The 26,691-nt window shown below is 35.8% G+C and overlaps 1 protein-coding gene across 3 annotated transcripts in view; it reads right to left on the bottom strand.

The window, feature by feature from the left end:
• EPHA4 (EPH receptor A4) overlaps positions 1–26,691 on the bottom strand; it is a 167,109-nt gene that overhangs the window by 20,948 nt on the left and 119,470 nt on the right. For all 3 annotated transcript variants that reach the window (XM_051983470.1, XM_051983469.1, XM_051983467.1), the window contains exons 6-13: positions 19,298–19,422; positions 18,141–18,300; positions 16,239–16,350; positions 7,604–7,662; positions 5,656–5,769; positions 5,251–5,436; positions 1,259–1,320; positions 570–779 (exon numbers count right to left, since the gene is read on the bottom strand). In XM_051983470.1, the coding sequence (XP_051839430.1) occupies positions 570–779; positions 1,259–1,320; positions 5,251–5,436; positions 5,656–5,769; positions 7,604–7,662; positions 16,239–16,350; positions 18,141–18,300; positions 19,298–19,422 (1,028 nt within the window). The remainder of the gene's footprint in view (positions 1–569; positions 780–1,258; positions 1,321–5,250; positions 5,437–5,655; positions 5,770–7,603; positions 7,663–16,238; positions 16,351–18,140; positions 18,301–19,297; positions 19,423–26,691) is intronic.

Below are 26,691 nucleotides of genomic sequence, written 5' to 3'. Positions count from 1 at the left end.
AAGACTTTAAAAGATCAGAGAAGAGTGAAATAGAAAAAAATATTCTTAATGTATCATTGATTTAGAAGTAGGTGAGAATTGAGAAGCTGCAAAGCCCAATTTTTTCATTTGAGAAAACTGAGGTCCAGAAATTTCTGCAAGGACACAGAGAAAATAAGTAATAGACCAAAGATGCAAATCCAGGTCTTCTGACTCTAAATCTGACTGTACCATTCCACCTCCTTCCTTTTCTTCATCATTCTCTAGTTGCTGTTATCTTTAAGTTAATCTGCTAATTAATTTAATTAAGAGTACTCTTCATCCAAAAAAAATGGAGATAGATTCTATTTTATTTAGTAGTTCTGGTTATCCCATCTGTGATCTTTTGTTTGAGGCAAAATCCTTCCTGAGAAAGATACTTTAAAAAATAGATTAGCCATTTTAGAGAACAGTCCAAAGAATTGAGGGCCTATTTTTTTTAAGATAAATTATTAAATTTCCCTGACACACAAATGGTGATGGTTTTTGGAGTCCAAAAAATTCATCATCAAATTTGCAGAAAAAAAAAACCCAAATGGTACAAGACTTACCCTGGTTGTGTAAGCTGCTTCAGGATCATCTTCAAGAACACGAGACATGCCAAAGTCAGAGACTTTGCAGACCAAGTTGCTATTGACCAAGATGTTCCGGGCAGCTAGATCTCTATGTACATAGCTCATATCAGAGAGATATTTCATCCCAGAACCAATGCCACGAAGCATCCCAACCAATTGAATCACTGTAAATCTTCCATCATTCTTCTGCCCAGAAAGTGTGTGTGAGGGGAGGAAATGGGGAAAATTTCATTAGCATTAAATCAAAATGAACTATTGCCAAGTATTACTAAGCTATTTCTGATAATCTTCATCTACCACAAAACACAATACCACATTATTTCTTTGTCTTTCTGACCCAAAACACTAATTCACTAGGTGAATGCATCTTATAATCTAGAGTCCCACATCCTGTGTTAGATGGAATTTGTCCAATGATAATGAATCTGTGGCACTGCCAGGCCCACTGAAAAGGAATAAATCAAACAGAGAACTGACTAATCATGGATTATTTAATAGGCTCTTTAAAAAATCATTGATCCTGTATTTCCTTTCTTCTCCTGTCCCCACCCACTCAAAGTCAATAAAGATAGTCAAACATAAGTCATATGTAGAATGGCTGGGGGAGGGGAGATTCATTTACCAAGTGCAAACAATCTTGAATGTAATATCAAATAGTCACATACCCTAAGGAATGCATCCAAGGAGCCATTCTCCATGTACTCGGTTATGATCATTACAGGTTTACCTAGAGTTTTCAGAAAGAAAAACATAATTCCTTGATGAACACCACCGTTAATGAGATAAAAATGGGCTGTGCACAATTTTACTGCCAAGACACCTGTCTTATGTGATCTAATTTAATTAAAACAAGCCAAGCTTATGCCTCAGCTGTGGGGAGCTGGGAATGAAATATTAAAAGGACGAGTAGGTTTAATCTCCATCTGGAAGGTTAACCCTTTGGGTGACTTGTTGACAAGGTCTTTAAAGTGGCCTCTGGTATCTAGGGACCTGTGAATGGATAATGGCTTATTCAAGGTGGAGGGGAGGGCAGTGAGGAGAAGAGAAAGATAAAGGGGCAGATCTGTTTAAACATGAAAAAAAATTTTAGGATAATTAAATCCATCCCCCCACCCTCAGCACTATAAGAGTCTTTTGTGTGAAGCTAAAGAGTCAATGTATAATGAGACTCTTTTCCTTATTATTATGTAGACACCTTGAACCATTCCTTCATTTTTCTTAGCTCAAGTTCAACACATCTCCCTATTTTCTCCTTTTCCTCCTCTCTATAAATAATATATCCATCTGCTTCTCAAAAAAAAAAAAAAGAGTATTACTAGAGAAGAGATTCAATGAATTGTTTTATTCAGAGGGGAGTTGAATTACAATATCAACTCTTCATTTCATTGGGATGAGTATGATAGAGAAAACCCTTAGTTCCTAGCAAGACTGAGGAAACAACTTGTAGATTACTTGTTTGTTTTCCTTTTCTTTTGCAATGAAGATTTTTAGAGGAAAGTTATGCTTGTTATTAACCTCCCCAGTTCTAGCAAAGAGCTCAAGATTTTAAAGTTTTTCAGTCTTGGGAAAGCTGCACTTTATTTTAAATGTGTATTGTCATAAGTAATTTTCATTGAGTTTTTTTTGGAGGGGATTTCCCTCTCCCTATTTTTTTGGCTGAGAGAAAGGGGAAAAAAGCATGGGGTCACTAAAGATGCTCTAGGACAGAGTAAAATGCTAGCTTGATAGATCAAAAATATTCACAATGTGCTGGCTGCATTTACCATCAGTATCCATTTAGACAATCAGTCAGAGAAAATAGCTCTGGAATATTTCAACATTGAAAAACTCCCCTAATTATTCTGCACCAATAAATTTCTGTTCATTCCAAAGTCCCACTCTGCTTGCAATTTCCAGAATGGGCTCTTGATTTCTGAAGTGAAATTTTTGGATTAGAGAATAAGAGTTTGGGTATGATAATTTGAGAAACTATAAAAGGCAGGAAAGAGGAAAACGCTCAGAGCCCAGAAAAGAGATGAGTAAATATATCATCCTTCCCTTTTCCCTCACATCACTTCATTAAAGTGGAGTCTACCTTTCTGTGCCTCCTCAGTATAAATGAGAACCTCTAACCCAAACTACATATTTCTCAGTTTCCTTCACATACATCCCCACATCCTTGACCATGGCCTTTTGACAGAATACATCTAAATGAGTTTTAATTAACCTCCCTCCATCAAAATATACTTTGTCAGCCAACAAGGATGGGGACCATGTTCTTTCAGTGCATTAACCCATAATTCCATTACTCAGATACTATCTTCATGGTAGGGAAGAGAGGAACATTGAGAAAAACAAGATAGAGGGAGTGGTAAAGGGAATTTGTGATCCTACCATCAGTAATAAAAGTTATTCAGCTAGCATCTGGTAATAAGAGTCACACTCTTTATTCCCACTTCTACACCTTCCCACTCTGCCAGCCCAACTCCCATGGCACCTCCCTCATATATTTTTGGGACTACATTTTATTTTTGTTTATTAAAGCCATGTATTCCCCACAGCCTTTACGAGCTTTGTAAGAAAAATGAAGACAAATATATTTCTAAGAAGCAATGCTAATAAAAAAGTAAAAAACTCTAAGATAGTTCATTTGGGTTTACAGTGGACTTTTTCATCAGGAACTAGACAGATAGAAATTCAATGAGAGGAGGAGGGGAAGTCTAACCCATTTACCCTCTTCACCCTCCCAACTACCACACACACCACCACTCTACCTCCCAACCACCACCTCATTTGGTGGAAATTTTAAATCATTTTAATTCAGTGACAAGTGCATTATGCAAATGCATCTAGTCATTTATAACAGTTACAGCTGTAATAGCTATGGGTTTTAGAGGCACAGTGGGATTTTAATACAAAGATCCCCTGTTACCTCTCTCTTTTACTGAGGTGCTATGAAATTCACTGTCTATGGCAAAAAAATATCCTAAGTCAAACAGAGACTCCTTTTTACAGAATAGGACCTGCAGAAGTATTTAAACAGAATGTTATCTTTTAATTAAAGTACTGAGGGGCTCAGAGCAGTCCTATAGGCCACAGAAAAATATCCTTTCTGTAAAACTAATCTGAAAAAGTAAAGTGAGATATTCAATACTAATTGCATTCTCAACCATAAGAAATATCATATTATGTTTTATGTATAATGTTATTTGATCACCTTTTCTATAATTCAAAAATATCCCTACCATATAATAATGATAATACACACACACACACACACACACACACACACACACACACACACCACATTTTCCTATGCCAGAGGATTTGATTAACACAGACCATCTTACTTTATCTTTTAAGATTAGTTTTATGGAAAGTCTCTGGAAGACTCTGTTTAGATCTTTATAAATTGAGATCTTGAGAGATAAGAAAGAGTCTTTTCAGTTACCTCTATTGCTCCCCCCCCCCCCAAGAATCCATTGGGGAGAAAGAAAAGAAACAGGAAGCACTTAAGATGCATTTGAGAAGTATAAATAACATCTTCATTTTTACATTTTGAAGTACATTTCCCCTCTCCAGACTCCAACAAAACACTGGGTATTTCATCAGTTTTATTTTCATAATCTCTTTCATGTCTATCAATTATAATAGCTTCTATGCCAGTCAGTTTTTAAAAAATTATCTATAAACCACATTTTAGGATTGTAGATTTAGCACTGGAACAGACAGAGATCACCTAATCTAACTCTGCTTTTATAGATGAGAAAACTGAGCCTGGAGAAGTAAAATGAATTGAGCAAAGCAAAATCCCACAAAATGGCAGAGCCAAAGTTTGAACCAAGGTTCCCCATTCCCAATCTGGTCCTTTTGCCTCCCTCATCAAGAGAAGTACTGACTTCACTGAAAACATGCTTCTGAGTTCACTCTGGTCCTCAACTCTCTGTAAGCGTAATGTGAGGGCACATTCACTGCACGCTGCCCTTGGAAGAGGGCCATTCCAAACAGTAACTGCTTCAACTAGACTGTCTTCATGCCACTTTATAAGCTGGGCTGAGCCAGCCTTACAGATGTATTTAGGCTTTAGCTTGGAAACTGCATCTGCTGAGCTCTGTCATATTTTAACTGAAGCGTAGTTCGCAGGCTCAGTGAATGCTAATGGACTAAGAAAGCAAGGTTCAACCAGGTGTTACTGGGAATGGAAGCTGAGCTTCAGCAGCCATAAATCAGAAAGAGCAGACAAGTCTCTAAATATAATAAAGATTCCTTCGACTCAACGCACTGCATCTGGATTTGAAACTCCCCAGCAAAAGGTGTGGGTAAGATTTTGTTGTATTTATGTAAAAAATGTGTAAATCTATTTGGCTCACCATCTGCTCTTGCCCGTCCTGTGACAATCACTGTGGCCTAGCAGATATTTGAACAATGCCATAGAATACAAAAAAAGTTGCAGTATTAATTTCCTGAAAGTCACACACAAGCTGCTTTGAGGTAAGGTATCAGACGAAACCATAAACCCATTTAGTGCTGACAACAAGATTAATGACTTGTCCTGCACTGATTTCTTCCTATTAGCAATCAGTGGATCTGCTCCATCTGTCATTTTCCTAGAAAGAAAATGTGTATTTAATTTCCCAGTGATTCCTAGATTGGCTTTGAAAAAGAATGACCTACTTACATTTGGTGACTACGCCTTCTAAGTGGATGATGTTTGGGTGGTCAAACTGTCCCATGATGCTAGCTTCACTCAGGAAATCCCTCCTCTGCTTGTCTGTATATCCAGCTTTAAGAGTTTTAATAGCCACACATATTTCTCTTTTCCCAGGTACTTTAAGACGCCCACTGCACACTTCACCAAATTCACCTTTGGGAGAAAAAACAAAAATATCTACTAGGATCTAGGAAGTCAACTATAATCACATCATCTCCCCCACTCCCCAATCTAATTTTCTGCCACAGCTTTCCATTGTATACCTAATTTGTTTTTCAAACAAGACTAACATTATTGAGGAAATATTTACTTTTTTATAAACCTAAAATCTTCTTATCAAAAATAGGAGTGTTAAAACATTCCAATACTTACCCACTCCTATGACTTTTTCAATCTTAATGCAGGATGCATCAATTTCTTTGGCAAATTCTCGGACAGCTTGGTTAGGATCTTCATATGTAAAAGGGTCAACATAAGTTCTTACACCTAAAAGGAAAAAAACATGACAGTTTGGTTTAAGACTTCAACCACGCCCATAAGAAAAGTCTTTCGATATACATATATATTTGTGGGGACAGTTTGAGGCAATTGGGGTTAAGTGACTTGCTTAGGGTCATACAGCCAGGTAAGTGTCTGAGGTCAGATTTGAACTTAGGTCCTCCTGACTTCAGGGCTGAAATTTTGATTTTTTTAAAAGCAAAAATGAGAACATATAGTCAATATCATTGTCTAAACCTAAGTAAAATGAGAATTAAGAACTGAAGTCCATTGAGCAATGTACACTTCATATGTACAAATGTTTTGATTTCTATCTTGCTCTATTATAATTAGTGATAAAAAAAAAAAAACTGTTATTTCCAAAAGGAGGCCTTTTAAAAATGTTGAAGATTGAAATTCTTCTGTCTTTTTAGAAAATAGGAACAAAGAAAACAAAATTTATAATCGATCAAGTGGAAGAAAGGAGAGTTTTTATGTGAAAGTGTGTATGTGTGTGTGTGTGTGTGTGTGTGTGTGTGTGTTTATGTTTTTCATTTGCCAGTCTTTTAGGTGACTTAAAGATCTACCACAGGTTTCTGGCATAGAAATAGTTATCTAGATATGGCTTATCCAATAGGCCAATTAGCCACAGAAACTTCTTTTCTTTCCTGATTGTTTGAGATTTCCCTTCCTCCATCTACTCTCTTGTACCTACAATCCTAGACTCTTTTTATTCAATATCATCCTGATTCCATTGTTTGTTCAGGAATTCTTCCTTAGAAAAGTTCTTGTCTTTGTCTTATAGCTTCAAATCAGAGTACACTTAGTTTCATATTTCAAGGAATTATCAATTCAAGACAATTTTCATCGGCTGTGAGATATTCACAATCCCACTATATCTAAGTAGATCATTTTCAAGTTTTGCTCTGGTCAAAAAGAAACATCAATAGCCTATGGAGCCTACTGGGTAATGAGCCTCTCTGAAATTAACTAAGTTGGTCTTCTGAAAATAGACATATTTGTGTTTCACAACACACTCCATACTCAAAGTCTATCCAGGTTGACAGGATCTGCACAAATGCCCCATGGAAATAACCTATGCAAACCCATGTATGCATAGGGAGGGATGGGGTAAGGACTTTATTGTAGCTTTTTTTTAATATATCCCATTGATATTTTATAACTGATGCTCAACAAAAATGAATTGATGGTGACAATATCTTCATCTTTAAATTACAAATGAATTGTCTCATTGTGGAAAGGAAGTGACTTTGATATCTTCATCTTTATATACGAATTGCCTCATTGTGGCAAGGAAGTGACTTTGAAATCGTGGAAGTTATACCAATGAACCCTAAACTCTACAAAGTCCTATTAAAATTCAAAGCTATCACACACAGACGGAGATAGACAATGGATCTGAGCACCAGTCTTGTGAAGTGTGAAGAAGCTTGTCTTCAGAAAGTTCACCATCAGCTGGTGATTGTTATTGTTGCTGCTATTGTTCAGAGCTAGTCCCCCAATTAAAGCTTGAAGGAATTATGATCTGCCTCATCCAAAAGAGCATCTAAACAAATTAAGTAATAATGTCATGATACCCAGTTGAAAAGAGGAGTCAAGAGGTATAAAATCCCTTCCGGCTAGAAAGGAAAAAGAGGAGGAAAAGAAAATGAAATCCCATGCAGCTATTATGACTTGATTCATTTGAAGTGAATTACTTTAAGCAATTGCATGAAAGAAAAACACAAAGTCTAGATGAAGGCCATTTACATTTCCTTAACATAAGGATAAGCTTCCTAGAAAAGATCAAAAAACTCAACCCTGAAGATTTTTTTTTTTTTACCTTGATTCAAATGTTTCTCTTCATCTGCTTCTTGCTTTGCCTTACTGTATTTACTCCGTCTGTTGAGGGGAAAGAACCAAACCAAAAAAATTTTTTTTAAAAAAATCCAAATCTATTACAGTATGAAATACATTACAGAATGAAATTGTCTAAAAACTGGCTAGTGTGAACCAAACAAGTTCTTACCTAATGAAGCTTAAAATGGGAGTCAGATAATAAAATTATTAACACCTACGACAGGGAACTCTTGCTTTATTATTCTATAGTTAGGACCCAGAAACAATCTGTTTCTTTGTGGCAATCTTCATGCCATGCTACAGAATACTGTTCTCTCCAGCTCTGGGACCAATAATCAAATCAATGTTACTATTTCTGGAAAGAATATGTCCATCAAATCCCTTATAGCTCCATTCATCACATCTATAATTTCCCAGACCAAAAACACTGCTCCCTGGATACTCCCTTATATGAGTTGCCTTCTCATATCAGATATAAGCAATCAAGGGCAAAGACTTTTTTTTTATTGGTAATCTCAGTACTGGGCACAATAACTAGAATATAGTGTTTAACATTTTTTATTATTTCATTTGTTTATTATGATTAATGTTACTATAGATTAAAGATGGAGATCAGGTTTCAGAATTTTTTCCCCCAGAACAACTACTGATATTTTGCTTATAATAAAGGACTATGGGATAAGACTGACTCTTTTCCTTACCACAGTGTCAAGTAGGAATATTTATCCTCATTCAAAAAATATGATAAATCCTAAAATCTAATTTTTTTTTGACCACAAATTATATGATAGGTGAACTTGTTTCCTTGGGGATATAGCAGAAGTCATTTCACCAAAATTTTTTTTTCAGGAAAAAAAAAGAGTAACAATTAATGAAATTAACAGTTAACTTAGAACAGTTCAAAGAAGAACTTCTTAGAACTTGGTATTTCCTGATATAGCTTGGCCAAAGGAAAGATAATTAAGGCAGCTATCCATATCCTTTCAAGGGAAAGACTTATTTATCACAGAATTTCTAGTGGAGAAAAGATTGACTTGTACATTGCTCTGAAGAGAGTACATCAGCCAAAGTATATCAGTAGAAGACATCTATAGCTTAATAATGTTATAGACATGAACTGTTCCTCCATGTTTGTGTAATGATCACATGTGCTCCCCATGTATCCACCCCATTATGTCGGTATTTTGGCCATATTAAATTCTCCATGTAGGAAATACCCTACTATGGATATTTACAGTTTATTGAATCAATAGGTATTTGTGATTGATTAAGCTCAAAATGAGTGTGTGTGTGTAAAACTTTATTTGATGTAAATTGATCATTAGTCAACCAGTATTTATCAAGCACTTAAGTGCCAATGACAAAAACTCTAAATGAAAAAACAAAAACAAAAACTATAATAATGTACTAGTAATAAAAGCAATGAAGCAATTGAAACTGACTGCTATGAAACTTTAATAACCAAGTTCAGCCCCAAAAAAGACATAAGAAACTGAGGTAGCCAAAAGTTACATGATTTATCTAAAGTTATGTAGTACATATTTGTGGGAAAGAAATTAGAAGCCACATTGTCTAACTCCTAAGACCATGTCCTTTAAAAATAATGCCTTTGAGGATGGAAAGTTGGACATCTAAGCTCACATAATTAAAAATATCATTGGTGTCATGGGGGAAGAAGTTAGACTGTGAGTTAGGATAAGAAAGAATTTTATAGAAACTTGGTTGAAAAGAAACTTAGAATGAGATCTGATCTAACTGCTTCATTTTTAAAATGAGGAAATTTATGACTAGAAAGGTGAAATAAATTTCCCGGGGTTAATAAGTTAAAAAATAATAGACCTGGAACCAAAATATAAGTCACTTGGTGCCAAGTCCAGTCCATCTTTGTTATTTTTGTTCATTTGTTTTTATTTTCTCAGTTTCTACTATTTTACCTTAAATAAGTGATTCCAACTCTCTGGGCTTTATTTGAAAAGAGATATGTGTTATAGAACCAGATAGCCTCAAATTAATTTACATTCTACAAATATAACATTGTTATAATTTCTAAGTGTAAGCCACTGCAATTGGCTTTACAGGTTCTTAAAATCCATTGAGATTCATCAATGAAATTAAATAGTTTGATATACTCTGAAACACAGAATTCAGAGCAGGTACAAATCAAACCAATATGGATGTCAACAAACACGTGGCTGCATATAAAGAACTGTATATGACCATAAGTACCTATGTGATTTTCATGTAGTTGAAACTCTTAAAACCATAACCTGAAACTACAAAGATAGCTTTGTACTCACTCTAGATCTAAAACATTGGTTCAAACCACCTTCCATCAAAAAGACCAAAAAAAAAAAGTTCAGAAGAGATTGCTTTTGGACCTAATTTTAAGTTTCTATAAATTAACTTAGTTAAGTATCATATTCTACTTCCAAAAATCAAAGCCTAGTTAGGAAATGTCAGTTCTTTGACTATAGTTATAATTAAAAGATAACAGTATCATCCCTGAATCAAACATATTCCCTGAAATATACAAGGCAAGAAAAGAAATGAAATTACAATATTATTTAATTTGAAGTGTCACACCTAACACCGCCTCCCTCCCAAATAAAACAAATGGGATGGATATTTAAATAGGGACAGGAAAATTAATATAAATGATTTGGAGTTAGTGATGAAGTTTTTATTATTTAAAACATCTTTAAGTCTGATTTTGGAGAGGGGGGGATAGGACACAGATAGGAAGAAAAAGAGAAAAGGAAGAAAGGAAGGGAGGGAGGGAGGGGGGAAGAGAAAGAGAAAGGAAGAAAGGAAGAAAAAGAAAGAAAGAAAGGAAAAGAAAGAAAGGAAGGAAAGAAGGAAGGAAGGAAAAAAGAAAGAAAAAAGAAAGAAAGAAAGACAAGGATTATTGTTCAAACAATAATTGTAGCTTATTAACTTTTAATACTACCTTTAAAAACAAAAATGCCTATTTCCAATTCTAGCTTTGTCACCTGTTGACCTTTTCTCTTTAGTGCAGGGTAAAGAAACACTGTGAGCAGTTATTGTCCAGAAAATAAAACCCTTTGCAAGCTCATTATTTAGTCAGGGCACCACAGGGAAACACCCGAGTTATAAGAAGACCTGACATTCAGAGGTTGCTTCACCTGAATGACAGAAGGAAACCTTTGTGGGAAGTTTGAATTTGGTAATTATAGGGATTTGGATGGCGCTGATTAAAAGGAGGGGGAAGGAGGGAAAAGAGAGAATAAAGAGTGTACAGAGAAATTTTCAGAAACTGCAGGAGGCCAAGAGAGAAAGCTACAGGTGAACCTAAGAGAAAGAATGATGAGGGTCTTCTTATAGACTAAGGGATATTTGCCCTCCCCCCAAAAAAGTATTTAACCGGCTTTATTCAAAAACAGCATGAGTTCCTAAGCCTTTTCAACCAATGTGTTCTAGTTGGCATTTTGACGATTCCCAAACCAGACAAAAAGAAAAGAAATTGACAAATCCAGAATTAGGTCTTATCTGATTAAGATACTAACTTCAGTACTCCAGGAGAAGGATTTGATTGATGTAGTCCACTGTTCCAAAACTAATTAGTAAAAGGTAGATAATTTATTCAACTGGAGTACAGATTAAAAAGTAAAGCAATCTAATAACCATAATAGCTCCTAGGGGACATTCTCGAGCTTCCTCTGTATTGTCAATAAAGGTTCATAAAAGTCATCCATCTTGATTTCCATTTTCAGGAGCCTCTGTGACCCTTGCACCAAATGTTTCCAAGTTGTTCTCTGAGACATTTTGAGATGGTTAAACTATAATAATACAATGGTAAGGAGCGGATGGAAATGTTCAGGTGGCACCATCTGCCTTCTCTCATTGTATGAGTTTATATGACTTTATCTGCATCAGTTTAAATTACCATTCATTCTAATGTGAACATAATCTTCCATAAAAGCCAGAGAAGCCAGGAAAGAAGCTGGATGAATGAAAATAGACCAGTATCCTATCAGTTGTTTCTCCCTTAATGGAAGAATTAACCTTTGACAAAAGAGGGAGGCAGATTTTTAAAGTCTGTCTTGGTGCCTCATTTCATATTCAAGCAGACCCAGATTTGGAGACTTTGGGAGAACAAACCTCAAAATACCCCAAAAGTTTGCCTGCTATCACAACTGTTATAATCTTCTTATTATAAGTGATGGTATTTTTAGGTTTGAATTCTGTTTAAGATTCATTTAGGAGTTGGGAGATCTTACAAAGAGCCTAAAATGTTCTAATATGTTAACTTGACAACAAGGAGGAAGTTCTAGGGTAGCCATAGATCATCATAGATTTAGAACTAAAAGGAATGTTAAAAGTTTTCTGGTATTACACTTTGTTCCCTTTTACAGATGAAAAAACTGAGGTTGAGAAAAATTAAGAGACTTTGCCAAGATCATGGAGCAAGTAAAAAATTTGAATCTAGATCCTCTGATTCCAAATAATACAGTAAGCTATATTAATCCATCAATCAATCTATAGGCATTCTTTAAACTCACAGTACCATGGGCCTAGGGATCATGCAAATTGAGTCCCAGATAAAAGCACTGGGAATGTTTAGCCTGGGAAAGAAAAGCTTTAGAGAGAACACAATAACTTTTTGAGAGATACAAATCTGTTTCTGTATATGATAAAGTAAGTAGAATTATTATGCTTGGTCTCATAAGACACAGCTAGGAACAAAGAGTAGTGGTTATGAAGGTGTGGATTTGGGCTGGATATAAGGGGGGAAAATATCCTAACTATTAGAAAGGTCAAAAAATGGAATCGACTGCTTAGAACGGTTGGGCTGTGATGATCAATGGACTGTGTACTTAACACCTGCAAAATGTGGATCCAAATCCTGCCTTAATGATGCTTCTTAACTCTGAACACAGGCTAAGAATCATTTTTATCACCTGCAAAATAAGACTTGGAGCATCCACTTCATAGAATTATTGTGTTGTTCTTCAGTCATTTTAGTTCTCTGTGTTCCCATTTAGGGTTTTCTTGGCAAAGATACTGGAGTGGTTTGCCATTTCCTTCTCCAACTCATTTTACAGATGAGGAAACTGAAGCGAATAGGATTAAGTGACTTGCTCAGGGTCACAGAGAGAGTGTCTGAGGCCACATTTGAATTTAGGAAGATGACTCTTCATGACTTTAGACCTGGCTCTCTATCCACTGTACCACTTAGCTGGCTTCATAGAGTTGTACTGAGGCTCAATTGTGATAAAAGTGCAATGTTGCAAGCTTTGAAAGGCTAATTCTGAGATACTACTGCTGTTGATGACAGTAATGATGATGGTAATTCTGTATTAAAGAAGATTCTCATTCAGGTTTAGGTTATACTAGATCTTTTCTTATATAAGGAAATATACCTTAAAGGCACCCTACCATTCTGTACTAAACACTGGATTTGGAGATGGAGGACTTGGATTCAAGTTCTGTCTGTGCCATTTATTAGTCTGTAATATCAAGCACTTGACCTCTTCAGCTTTAGTTTCCTCATTTGTAAAATGAGAGGGCTAGACTCCAGAATGGCTTCCAGCTCTAAAAATCTGCTTCTTAGAAGAATTGGAGCAATCAGCGCAGAAGACCATTCTAATTTTCCTGGCTTTGTTTCATCTGTTGCTTTCCAGGAGTCTCTGCCAAACTCTGGCTCATCATCCAAGGGAAGGATCCCAAAAGGGCTCCTCATCTCTTTACCACTTTTCATTTTTGCCCCCCTAAAAAGCCTAGGCTAGACTTTTGTCCCTAGTACTTGTCTCCTCTTTACCTGTTCTTGTCCATTTTAAGCACTCAGTCTGAGATAAAGAAATAGACAGCCAGAGTGAGAAGAATCGGCTGAGTGTGCAGTAGCCGCAGTGAGCCCGTCAACTACCTGGCTCCAGGCAGCCTTTCCTTTGACAGCTTTATGGCCAATACTAAAGAAGAATCAATATGAGGGCAAGGGGTTGACATTTCATTTTCTAAAAAGTGATCCATTGAGGGCCAATCACCAAGCAGTGTTTATCAGCCTTGGGAAGTGACATTTTTTTTTTTCTTTTACGAGGGAGATGGGACAGGAATCATCTCTAGGAACTCAGCAGGCTCAATTCTCCAAGGTGGCGACTCATAATTAGAAATCCAATGTATCCAGCTATCAATCCTGCCTTAAATAATAAAGTGATCAATAAAACCAGAAAGGAAATTAAGTCATCAAGCTTGACGATGCTATTTTCTGTAGCCATGGCTTTTAATAAACCTGTCTTTCTACATTACAATTTCATATGTTCAGATTTCCTTTCTTTGGGCCAGCCCCTTAGCTAGAAGCCAAGTCTCAGAGAGAAACTATTATAATGAAGAATGAGTTATTTATAATTACAAAGATTTTGCTTTAAGACACTTAAAAGTAAGGGGGGAAAAAGAAAGGGGGAGAAGAGAGAAAAGAGAGTGAGAAAGAGAAAGAGAAAGAGAGAGAGAAAGAGAGAGAGAGAAAGAGAGAGAGAGAGAGAGAGAGAAGGAAGGGGGGAAGGAGGGAGAGAGGAAGGAAGGAAGGAAGACAGGAAGGAAGGAAGGAAGAAAAGAAAGAAAGAAGGAGAACAAAGTTAGAATGATCTTAAGAGACCCTAAAAGAGACTTTAAGGCTAGGTAATACTGGTGTCTATTTGCTTTTAAAAAGGTACAGTCACTAAACCCTAGAAAGAGGTAAGAGGTTAGACTTACTTATCATGAGATTATTTTGTACCCAGCACTGAGACATTATAATGGTTTGTTTTCACTTGAAATCTCAGCTGCCAGAGTCACCTTGAGTCTTCTCAGAAAGAAATGCCATAAGAAATAAACGAGGTTTCCAAATTCCCTGCTCGGTAAACTAACATTTACGAGGCATGTTCAGAATTTCTCTTCTAAGGGAAGTGTTTTAAGGGACTGATGAATGTGTGTAGTGAAGTAGTATTTCTTTTGTTTTTTCTTGGTAGGGATTTTAATCCTAAACTTATAGAACTCTAGAGAGGACAGTGGGAACTTCAAGGTTATAAGTATAAACAGATGAAAAAACTATGATTCAGAAAAGACAACTTGGGCAAAATTACAGTTAGTAAAGCAGACTCAAGTTTCAGATGGAATTAGCATCTTTCCTATTTAAATGATACCTTGCTCAAGACAATAAATCAATAAACTATTATTAATAAAATAGATGGGCTTATCCCCATTTTACAGATGCAGAAACTTGGCCAACTGTGGTCACAAGGATGACTTGCTCAAAAGTCACAAACTAATAAATAGCACAGCCAGAACTTGACTACCAACTCCTTGGACTCTAAATCTAGGGCTTAGTTCACCATGGCAGATTGCTTTTCAGGCACATCTTATTTATACATTATTATACATTTTACATTATACTTTTATATTATGCATTGTATACATTATACAATTATACATTCCTCACCAAAGAGAATTAATCTTAATATATGTAGATATATATAGAGGAAAACTTGCTTAATAAACCAAGTTACAGCCAATTTGTTCAGTCATTTAACATCCAACTCTTTATGATCCCATTTGGGGTTTTCTTGGCAAAGATGCTGGAGAAGTTTGTCATTTCTTTATACAACTTCACAGATGAGAATACTAAGGCAAACAGGGTAAAGTAACTTGCCCAGGCTCACACAACTAGTATTCAAGGTTGATTATGAATTCAGGACTTTCTAATTCCAGGCCTGGTACTCTATCCACTTGGCCACCTATCTATTCTTTTGGCAATAAATTAATGGTTATAAAGTACTTTGTAAATATTAAAGTGTTACAGACAGTTCAGTAATAGTTGTTGCTGTTATTATCACATGCCTGAATTAAGCCAATATTAAAGAATTCGATAAAAACAAAAAAGGATGTTCCTAGGTGCAGATAGTATGAATTCTGACCTAATTCTCAGGGAGACTATCCTGATAGCCTCATTCATTCGGTCAATATTAAATAAATGCTACTGTTCTGGACAATAGGAAAAGATAATATTCTCTAAGTGGAACTCTCTAAAATGAGAACCACAGGTAAGTCACTTTTATCTTCTCTGAGCTACAGATTTCATACCTATAAGATGGGGCCAATACCACCTATATTACTTTTACCCATCAGAGTAAATATCATTGGATTTTGCAAATTTTGAAAAGCTGTATATAGAAAACAGTTATTATTATTCTTACTATTATCATTATTAGTATATAGGATAGCAATAGTACCTGGCACAGGTATAATTAATGCCTCTTATTAATAAATGTTTATTGATTAATTATTGATTGGGTTTTGATTTTCTCATTTAATCACTTACAGTCATTACAAGTGATATATATAACCCACTAAATTCATCATCAACTACAGCATCATTCTTCAGATGGAAGCATTTATTGTTATTGTTACTGTTATTAGTTTTTCAGGAAGGGCTGCTGGGAGTCAGACTGTTCCCCACAGAGGGCTGAGGCCCCTATCACAGAAGATCAAAGGGACAAGGGAGGGAGCTTGTAATGCAAATGCACTTTTATGATGCTAATCCAAGAATGTAGCTTTGTGTGGAGGAGACAAAAGGTTCCCTTATAAAGTAAGAGGAGGGGCCCCAGGCTGGAGGCTTAAATCCTTACCTCCGGCTGATGACAAAAGCTGCAATCAGAATGACCACTAGTACCACGCTGCCTGAAACTGACACCAGCAGGACAGTGGAGTTGGTTCCATCTCCAATGATTCGAGAAGGCACTGCAAAAAGGAAAGAGTTTGCCCTAAGAAAGATATATTCAGCTTCATTGAGGGTGAGATCCCTAATCGGACAAGAGGCTTTTCTCTCCACCACAACCTTCCCTTTAGAATCCTCCTCCTAGCTTCTCAGCCTCTCATTAAGCTTTCCTTCAACACCTCCTTACAGACAGCTTTAATGAGATAGAGATCTTTTTCATAATTACCGGAGAAGAACCCCTTCTAGCAAAGAATCTCATGCCTCAGTGGAAAGATACAATAGGAGGACTAGTGGAATAGAAAGACTAGTGCTATGGATCTGGAAGAAGACACTGCCTGTGGGACTTTAAGTGAGTCACTTCAACTCTGGACCTTAATTTCCTCACCTGAAAATTTCCTTCATCTGGATTAAATGAGCTCTGAAGTCCCTTCCACCTATGAAATGGAATCAAAATGGGTGTATCCTTAACTGATAAACTGCTACCCATTTGTTTTTTTTTTCCTTCTGAATGCAAAGGAGGTTGCATTTGACCAGTGAAAAAATGTCTGGTCCTGGAAAAAGAGAATCTGGGTTCAAATTCAGGTACTGTCATTTACTCCCTGAATTTTGATCTCCTCTTTGGAAAACAAGGAGATTGGATAAGTTGGTCTCTGAGCACTTTTCTAGCTCTAGACCTATTGTCATATAATTGAATGATCAATGATGACTTCCATATTTGCCAACATCCAAGTGGACTCAATAAATATTAATCAACTGCCTACAAGGAACAATCAAGGTTCTTGGGTTCAAAATACAAAATCCACCTTGCCCACAAGAAATCTGAATACTACTCCCTAAAGAGAATTCCCTAAAGAGAATTTAGTACATCTCCTCTTCCCCTGATTTGGTAGTCCAGATTTACCTAGGTGTTTTTCTTGTAGTACTTTCTTTTATAAGCTTTTTGGTAAATGGCATAAATCAACAAAGTAAACCTCCCCAAAGGTATTCTTGATCCTAACTTCTCCCAGATTCCCCAAAAGATTGACCTCCAACCATTACACTGCTCTTACATCTTCCTTCAACTCTCTGTCAGCTGACTCTTTAGGTGCCCATAAGCACTCCCATGGATGCCTATCCTTAAGAACTCTCACTTCATCTAGCCAACTCTTGCTAGCGATCAAGAAAACCTATGGTCAATCCACAGTACTGCCCTAATGGAAGATATAGTATAATATGAAGAGATGATATATATGTGTAACTATAATATAAAATCATGCATCAAAAATGCACTAAAAAGGTACAATTGTCTTGTGAGGATCAAGACAGGGGCTTTAAAGGATAAGAATTCAAAGTGGGCTGGGTGGGGGTCAGAAAGAGGCAGGGCAGCTTTAGGAGAACTCTAGGGAACAGAGTAAGGAATTTTTAGGAAACAATGAAGACAGTGAGCTGTCCAGATGGCAAGTAAAGTATGGAATAAATGGAAAGGAATAATATAATATTAGACTAAAAACAAATACTTTAAAAAGAGAAGTTTTGAATAACAAGATTTTCAAGTCACAGTCACTTATTTCAAGCAATATACAACACAAGATCCTTGGATGAGTCTTTGGAGAGTGATTTGATGTTTGGCTTGATGATTAAGTGAAACAATAATTGCAAGACCTTTAACTGACCTTAAAGTGCTTATAAATGTCAGTTTATAAAGTATAAAGTAGTATCAGAATATTATCATTAATAGGACTTAATCTGTACTCCTCCATAGATATCAGCTATGACTATCAATAATGTTTTTATTACTCCAACAAATGTCTCTGAAGAATTCTGCTCTTCTTACCTGTGTTAGTTGTCACCTCAAAGGGCTCACTAAAGTCTCCATAGCCAGCTGCTGTACGGGCTCTCACATGGAATACATAGGAAGTCAAGGGATTCAGGCCTTTGATGTCAGTGTTCCTGGAGGCTGTCCGAACAATCCTATAACTGCGTTCATTCTGATCCTACGAGAGAAGGCATAGTTGAAAAAAAGGAGAAGCTGATTAAAAACAAAAGCAAATTAGAGAAGAGATTGACAATATATGTAAATTGCATTTTTTTAACACTTCATTTTTCTAAGTGCTATTTTTTTTCTTCTTGGCTCTCAACCAAACAGAAACAAAATGGGGCTAGTAAGGTATCAGTGATCGCTTTTGACATTGAAAAATGGAAACTTCAGGTAAACATCCAAATCTTTGATTATAATCTCTTTTGACAATAACACTTAATGAAAACAGGAGGGGTCCCTACTCCCCACCCCCACATCAATAAATGACAGAAATAAGTACATGAAGGACCCTGTCAAAGTCTTCTTTGTATTTCCTGGCTAGGAAATGTCAAAAAAATGTTGTAATCTAGCTTGAATAAAAATCTTCTGTCCTTTTCTGCTTTTAATAGGCTGCAAATAAGCGATTATCTTTTTTTTTGAAAGAGAGAGAATGTAATTGTTCATTTTCTAGACAACCTTGCATGCAAATAGCTCTTTTCATAGTTCTTTTCTTGAAGAGAGACAAGTTATTTGTTAAAAAAAAAAATGTCTTTCTATAACTTTGAGAGGCTGAAGAATGTAATTTTCCCTCCCCTATTTTCTATTAAAAGCCATCAAACTCATACCATCATTCTGAACAGAAGCTATGCACTTAAACAGATGTTATTATTATTTCTGTCTTATATGTCTCACTCTTACATTACTGTCTTGGTTAGTATCTTGAGCTTCTTAACTGACACTGATTTACATGGTAAATACCCCTTACTTGATCCTAAGAACAAAATGTAGAGTCATGCCAGGATGTATTGTATTATTCCTATTATTCAAAGTCACTGTTTGAGCATTTGAAGTTCATAATTGACCATGATTATTAGGAAATCAAATATGTTCCACCCTGAAAACAGGCAAGTATCCTGGGCTAGTTTTACTATTAATTTAAAAGAAAATATGGCTTCCTCTTTTTAAAATCATACCTTCTCATAATATTTGACTTCATACTCTAAGATGACTCCATTTGGCCGATCAGGTTCCAGCCAAGCCAATGCAACGCTGTATCTCGTTATTTCTTTAGCTTGGATCAAAGCTATTGAAGATGGAGCTGCCAGAAACATTTAAAAGACAGAGGCAAAAAGTTAATTTTAACGATTTTATTAATATTGGTGATCATAATGAATCAATTTTATCCTTTTAAAAAATACACATACAGCATCTTCACTCTACTCTAGGACCCCATTCCACATTTAAAAAAGAGATCTTATTTTTAAAGAATTCTCAAGCATTCTAGTTTCCTGTTTTTTTAAAAAGAATCTCAAAAGTCAGAGCTTGGTGGTCCAAAATACTATGATGTTTCACAGTGCCTATAGCCAATCCCTCATAAAAGGCCAACGTTATAGAATGCTGACTTGTTTCTGACCTTTTACAAAATACAAAAGCTTTTAGAAGAGCTTCTTCTGGCTCTATAAAACTATCGTCCTCCCTCCAAAATACTAATGGGTGGCATTTTATTGGTCTTTAACTTTATTTGGGAAAAAAAAGAAAAAAGAAAATCCATAGCTTTCTTAAGGGGATGGGAATATGAGGAAGAGAATTCTTATATCCAATTCCTTGGAAAGTAAAACATGATTCTGTAGTATAAACACTTTGTATAATTTAACAATCCCAATTAAAATGCCAAACACGGCACCCTTAACAGTTTTTGCTTGTGTAAAATCAGGAAAAAAATACAAACAATTCAATAATTAGTTTCTGTGGTCATAAATGACATTTTCTAACAGATTCTTAGGGTTTTTTTTGGGGGGGGAAGGGGTAAGAGAAAGTTGGCTAGTAGACAGTGCTTCCCTCCCTTGACCCATATAAGAGCAGATTCAGTGCTGTAGTGAGGAAACAGAATGCTAAAGATTTATGAGCCAGTCAGCCCAATTTCTGTTGTGCTGCTACTGTGTGGTCAAATCTCTAGCCAGCTGTTATCAAGCTCTGCCATGGCTGACAATAACTGGTACAAATGTGGGGTCTCTTGGGAAAAAAGGGCACATTCATGAAATTTTTAATCTTATCTAACAACACTGTCCTGTAGAAGTAGAGATTAGAAGTCTTCCTAAATTGAATGCATTTTCTTTTCTATTATTTATTTAACTAGTTGGTTAGTTAGTTTTGCTTTTCAAACTATAGAAATGGATGAGATTTTATAGACAAGAATGAAAGCCAACTTAAAAATAGAGCTAACACAATGTAATTGTATCAGTCTTTTGTCCCCCGACTCCTACTGGTAACTTCCAAATACAAGGTAATAAGACAGATAAATATAATTATCACCCAATATGGAAATAGGACAAAAAAAAGCTTCACATCTGCTTGACCATATCTGACAACTCTCCTGATGGGAATGAAAACAACAGAGGAAGGAAGGAAGGACTCCCAGCTGAAGCAAAGCCATCAGGGACAGACTCCTAGCTTTAATGTTTGACAGCTTAGCATCTCTGTTAAAGATGCCTCCAGAACTGAATGCACAGATACACAGAAACACATACAAACATACATTAAATTGTTATCTCTCTTTCTCCCCTTCAACGGGGAAAGGTGAATTATCACCTTCAATGCCATGTATATGTAGATGAAATCTCCCATGGGAACACATATAAAACAATAGAAAAGACACTTACATCTTCTTTAAATGATGTGAGAGAAATACCCTTAAGAAAGGTGTTTCAAACCAGATGAGTAATCATTGCTGACATTTTCAGAGCATTCTGAAGTGTTCAAAAACACAGTATCCAGACAGAAGGGCACTAATAACCACTTTGGAGGGGAAAGTCTAGGTGTTCTGTGCCAAATACCACTGAATTGTCATTTGTCTACTTGAATTATGATTGGCTACTTTTAAGGTGAAGATTAGCTTTCTTTAAATTCCCTTCCCCAACATTATTACAGGAGTTGTCCTTTAAAACAAATGTCCTAAAAATTATTACAGGACTTGTAAGCTTTTGTTCTTTTCTGAGTATTTGCACAAAAGTAGGAAATACCCTTGGCTATTTTCCCTTCCTTCTTTCAGCCTTAGAGAACAGTACTAAGTTGATATTTATGCAACATTTTAAGTTTTAGGAAGTTTTTATTTGACCCTCACAACAACTCTCTGATGTCAGCAAGAGTATGGGTACCATTCTACACATGAAATTGAGACTCAAAAAAATGTGACCAACTTCCCCAGGATGGCAGAGCTCCTAACTCTCTGAGGCAGGATTCAGACCCAAGCTTTTTAGCTCATTTATGGTAAGGCCCATCTTATTAACTGTATCCTCTACTCTTAGCACAGAGCCTGGCACACAGTAGGACCTCAATAAATTTTGTTGATTGATTGATTCATTATACAAGGAATGGTATAAATGATTTTACGAGGCTGCCTTTAGTCAAAGTATCATTGGGCCTTGTTCAGTTTAATGATGCCCAATTCTTCACGACCCTGTGAACAACACAGTCTATGGAATTTTCCTTTCTTTTTTTCAAAAATATTTTATTTTCCCAAATTCATGCAAAGATACGTTTTCAATATTCACCTTTATGTGTTCCAATTTTTTCTCCTTCTCTCCTGCCCTCTCCCCTCCCCAAGACACAAAGCAATCCAATGAATATAGTTTAACATGTACAATTATTCTAAACATATTTCCCTATTTGTCATGCTGTGCAAGAAAAAAAAAAGATCCACATTCAGTCTCCATAGTTCTCTCTCTGGATGTGACTGGCATTTTCCATCCCAAGTCTATTAGAATTGTCTTGAATCACTGCATTGTTGCTATGAACCAAGTCAATCACAATTGATTATCACATTATCTTCTTGTTATAATGTACAATGTTCTCTTCATTCTGCTCACTTCACAAAGCAACAGTTCATATAGGTCTTTCCAGGTTTTTCTGAAGTCAGCCTGCTCACCATTTCTTTTAAAACAACAGTATTACATATTATTGTTCTGTAAGAAATGACCAGCAGGATGAATACAGAGAGGACTGGCGAGACTTACATGAACTGATGCTAAGTGAAATGAGCAGAATCAGGAGATCATTATATACCTCAACAACGATACTGTTTGAGGATGTATTCTGATGGAACTGGATCTCTTCAATAAAGAGATCTAATTCAGTTTCAATTGATCAAAGATGGGCAGAAGCAGCTACACCCAAAGAAAGAACACTGAGAGATGAATATAAACTGCTTGCATTCTTGTTTTTCTTCCCGGATTATTTATACCTTCTGAATTCAACTCTCCCTGTGCAACAAGAAAACTGTTCGGTTCTGCACACGTATATTGTATCCAGGATATACTGTAACCTATTCAACATATACAGGACTGCGTGCCATCTGGGGGAGGGCATGAAGGGAGGGAGGGGAAAAATCGGAACAAAAGTGAATGCAAGGGATAATGTTGTAAAAAAAAACTACCCTGGCATGAGTTCTATCAATAAAAAGTTATTTAAAAAAAAAAAAAAAAAGATGTCCCTGGTGAAATAATGATAACCTGAAGAATGCAAGGGAAAATCTGCCTCTTCAACCTGTGAGTGACACTGATTAACTAAGGAACTTTTTCTCTGGTTGACTGAACCTTCATCTGCTCCATGTAGGGGATGAATCTGATTTTTATTTTCAGACAGAGGAGCAGTAACATTGTGTTATTACTACAAAAGGGAATATGTGATCACTGAGATGCCAAAATGATGCCGGGCAGGACTTAAACAATATAATAATGTAAGAATAATGCAATATTTCTAGGCATTTCTATATACTGGGGGAAAAACAGATTAGTGAAAATGTAAAGGTAAAATAAATCTTGGTACTATATGTAAGCATTTATGAAGGAGATAAAGGGGGAAAATAATTTTCAAATAAAGGAGAGTACTCTGAGATTTTTCTAAAATGTCATATGTAATATGGGGGGAAAGGCCAAGGAAACTGAAATTTACAGGTAGCTCAATTTTATTGTTCTTCTATCCCCCTAGTAGGACTCTTTCCCCCAACAAACCTTAGCATAAATAATCCCCATGAAGTGCCCTATTACTCACCAGAGCTCCCCTATCCTATCCTATTTAGGTTTTCCTTTACTGGCAGAGCCCCCACACTCATTCCTATATCAGTCTTATGCCAGCTAATATGTCTTAGAACACATTCCCTCAAGAACTTACTCTACCCAGATAACTGGGTATTAAAGAAAAATAGGGGAAGGGAGTAGTGAAAGAGGGCATTTTTCTTTTTTTACAGTTGCATCAATGATCCCAAGTACTATGCGTGTTCAAGTAAGCAAGAATTTATGGAGTGCTTACTGTGTTCCAAGTAATGTGCTAAGCACTGAGGCTACAAAGTTAGGTCAATACACACACACACACACACACACACACACACACACACACACACACTGATCTTAAAATCTCTGTCTAAAAAAATTAATTAATTAAAAATTAAATTTTAAACAGAGAGAAAAAAAGATCCCATTCTAACTGGAGAGATAATATGAAAATAATTATGTACAAGATAAATTGGAGATAATCACAAGAAGGAAGACAATAAAATGAAGTACTGGGAAAGGATTTCTGTAGATGTGGAAAACTGGAGAAATCAAAGATAGGAAAAGCATTCCAAGCACGGGGGACAAAGCTAGAACAAATGTCTGGAGTTGAGGGAGATTTGTGAAAGAATCAGTAAAGAAACCAGTAGTAATTGTATTTGTTCTGGTTATACATTTTTGTAGTACATATAATACATTCCGTTACCCACACCAACACCCAAAATATATGTTCTTTAAGAATAAGGATTATTTCATTTTTGCATCCTTAGTACCTAATATAGTACCTGTCATGTAAGAGCAGCCTAATGAGTGTCTGTTAAATCATACTGAACTGAATGTGTCCTTCTCTTTGGGGAGTATGGAAAAACATCGACCTGACCCTTGCATTTGGCCAGAGTTTTATTGACCTCAAAAAGCTGACTTCATTTACACTGGTGCATTCATTGTGTGTGCTGCTCTTTGGGGCCCTGCTGCTTCACTCTGGTTCACTTCATGGAAGTTCTCCCCCGTTTCTCAGAATATTTCATATCTGTCATTCCTTTACAGTACTGTAATATTCCATTATGTTCATATGCAGAATTTTTTTTCTGTCATTCTCTTATTATTGGACAGACTTTTTGTTTCTACCTTTTGGTTGTCACAAATATGAATAACAATCTTTTAAAATTAATAATAACAACCTTAGGGTATAATCCAAGTAGAAATATATTTGGAGGTATGAACAATTTAATAACTTTTTTTGTATAATTCCAAATTGTTTTCCAAAATGGCTCAACCAGTTCAAAGCTCCTCTAGTAATGAATAAATACAACTGTCTTCTCACAGCCCCTCTTCACTGATTTTTTTCTCATCTTTGATAGCATAGTGGGTAGGATGTGATTTTCTCGAGGTTATTTTGATTTACTTTTGATTATTGTAGGTTTTCAAATGTTTAAATATAACTTAGATTTCTTGTATTATTTTAATAAACGATTTAAAAAAATTTTTTTCTCTCACCTTTCCCTACATAAATGTAGGAAAAAACCCCACAAAACAAACTTTATCACATTAATTTTTTTTAATTACACAGTTTGTAAATGTCAGACATAGAATTCAAATCTAAATCTTTTGACTCCAAATACAGTGCTATTTCTACCAGTCCATTAACAATAATAATATGTTATACTCAGATTATGTCCCAGAAAAACATCCTCAAAGTTCTAACACTATAACCAATTGAATATTGACATTCTGATTTTAGAGATTACAATTTAGATAGATTCTTTTTCCCCTTTAACCTCAAATCAACCAAACACTTTTAATTTTGTACCTGATGAAACGTTTTAACTTTTCCTCTGTAATCAATTTTTCCCATCACTTAATGCACTGGCTTCTTCTTAGAACTTTCTTTCCTGATCATTCCTCCAGTTTGCTCTTAGACAGAGGAATGATATCACTGTTCATAGAACTAAACATCAAATTGTTCCAACTTGACTAACCATTGGATATTTACTTTAGTGTCAACTGAATCATACAGTTATCAACCAAGGATGAGCAAAGTAATAGACTGTTCATGTGTTGATCATTTAAGTTTACTTAATTTATGGCTTCCAGCCTTGTGAGAGAATGAATGATTCTTCTGCCCTTCAGAGGGAGGGAAGAAAAGCTATGCTGAGTAAGGTCTGTGTCTCTATGCTGAGTAAGGTCCATGTCTCTGATAAGTTAAAACAGAATATTTACTTATTCCTTTTCTTTCTGACTGGATTTCCCATGGGACAAAACTATGTTTATCAGATGGAGGACAGGATAGGGAAGAGGAATTCCCAAACAGGATAGGACTATATGACTAAGAAGCATTTATCAAAGATAACTAAAGATATAGTAGTAATATGGAAAATGTACTTTGAAATGTAACAATTCAATTTAACAAACAGCATTATTTTAAGGGTTGCAATAAGGCAAAATCCCTATTCTCTTGGCACTTACAATCTGGTAGAAGATTAAAGTAGATAAAATCATAATAATAATAAAAAATGATGCTTGAGAGGTCTATTATTAGAGAGGTGTAAAGAAAATGCCATGTGAATTCCCCATATAGCTTCCAGAAGTTGCTCTACATACACATTTTTTTTTTGCTTCATTTTATCTTCTCAGTAAAAGTTCTTTATATGTCAGTTAGTTCATAGATGTGCCAGGAGGATTACATCCCTGCCAGCCACCTTTCACTACTAATTAAACAGAGAGGTTACTGCCATATTCTCAGAGCTTTAGGGTAGGAGGAATGGTAGGGAGTGGCAAGAAAACAACTCCAAAAACCAGAGAAAAGCTTTGGCATTTAAGAAGAAAAAATATATATAATATAATAGGAACCAAAATGGGCAAAGAATTGACTTTGTGGAATTCTTGACTTCCACTCATGACCAAGGATTTCCATTAAAGACCTCATTCAGAGCTCTCAGTACATTAAAAACAAGCAAACAAACCAAAATTGTCAGTCAAGCCTGCCAGTGTGCTAGTCTTTATGTGGCCATTCACTTGATGCCAAAATTTCATTGTATCACTGAAGAAGAAAGATGGTTATTCTAATGTACAGCAACAACAGGCATGCAATGGCAGAGACAAAGTGACAGAATGAAAATCTAGAATTTGCAACCTCAGCATGTATTCCATGAGAGAAAATAACTAAGATTTTATTCTCCATGTGACTTCTAAGGACAAAGAGAAAAAGTAATCCAGCAGTAAATTAATCAAAAACTCACGAAGTTGAATAATTTGGGCTTTTCAATGAAAATTCCATTAAATAAATCCATCCAATATAGCACTGGATGCTGAAAACTGGC

The sequence above is a fragment of the Antechinus flavipes genome, chromosome 3 (assembly GCF_016432865.1).
Source record: "Antechinus flavipes isolate AdamAnt ecotype Samford, QLD, Australia chromosome 3, AdamAnt_v2, whole genome shotgun sequence".
NCBI classification, from domain to species: domain Eukaryota; kingdom Metazoa; phylum Chordata; class Mammalia; order Dasyuromorphia; family Dasyuridae; genus Antechinus; species Antechinus flavipes.
Note: the sequence above shows the minus strand (reverse complement) of the source record. Positions and strands in the feature narration are given on the sequence as shown.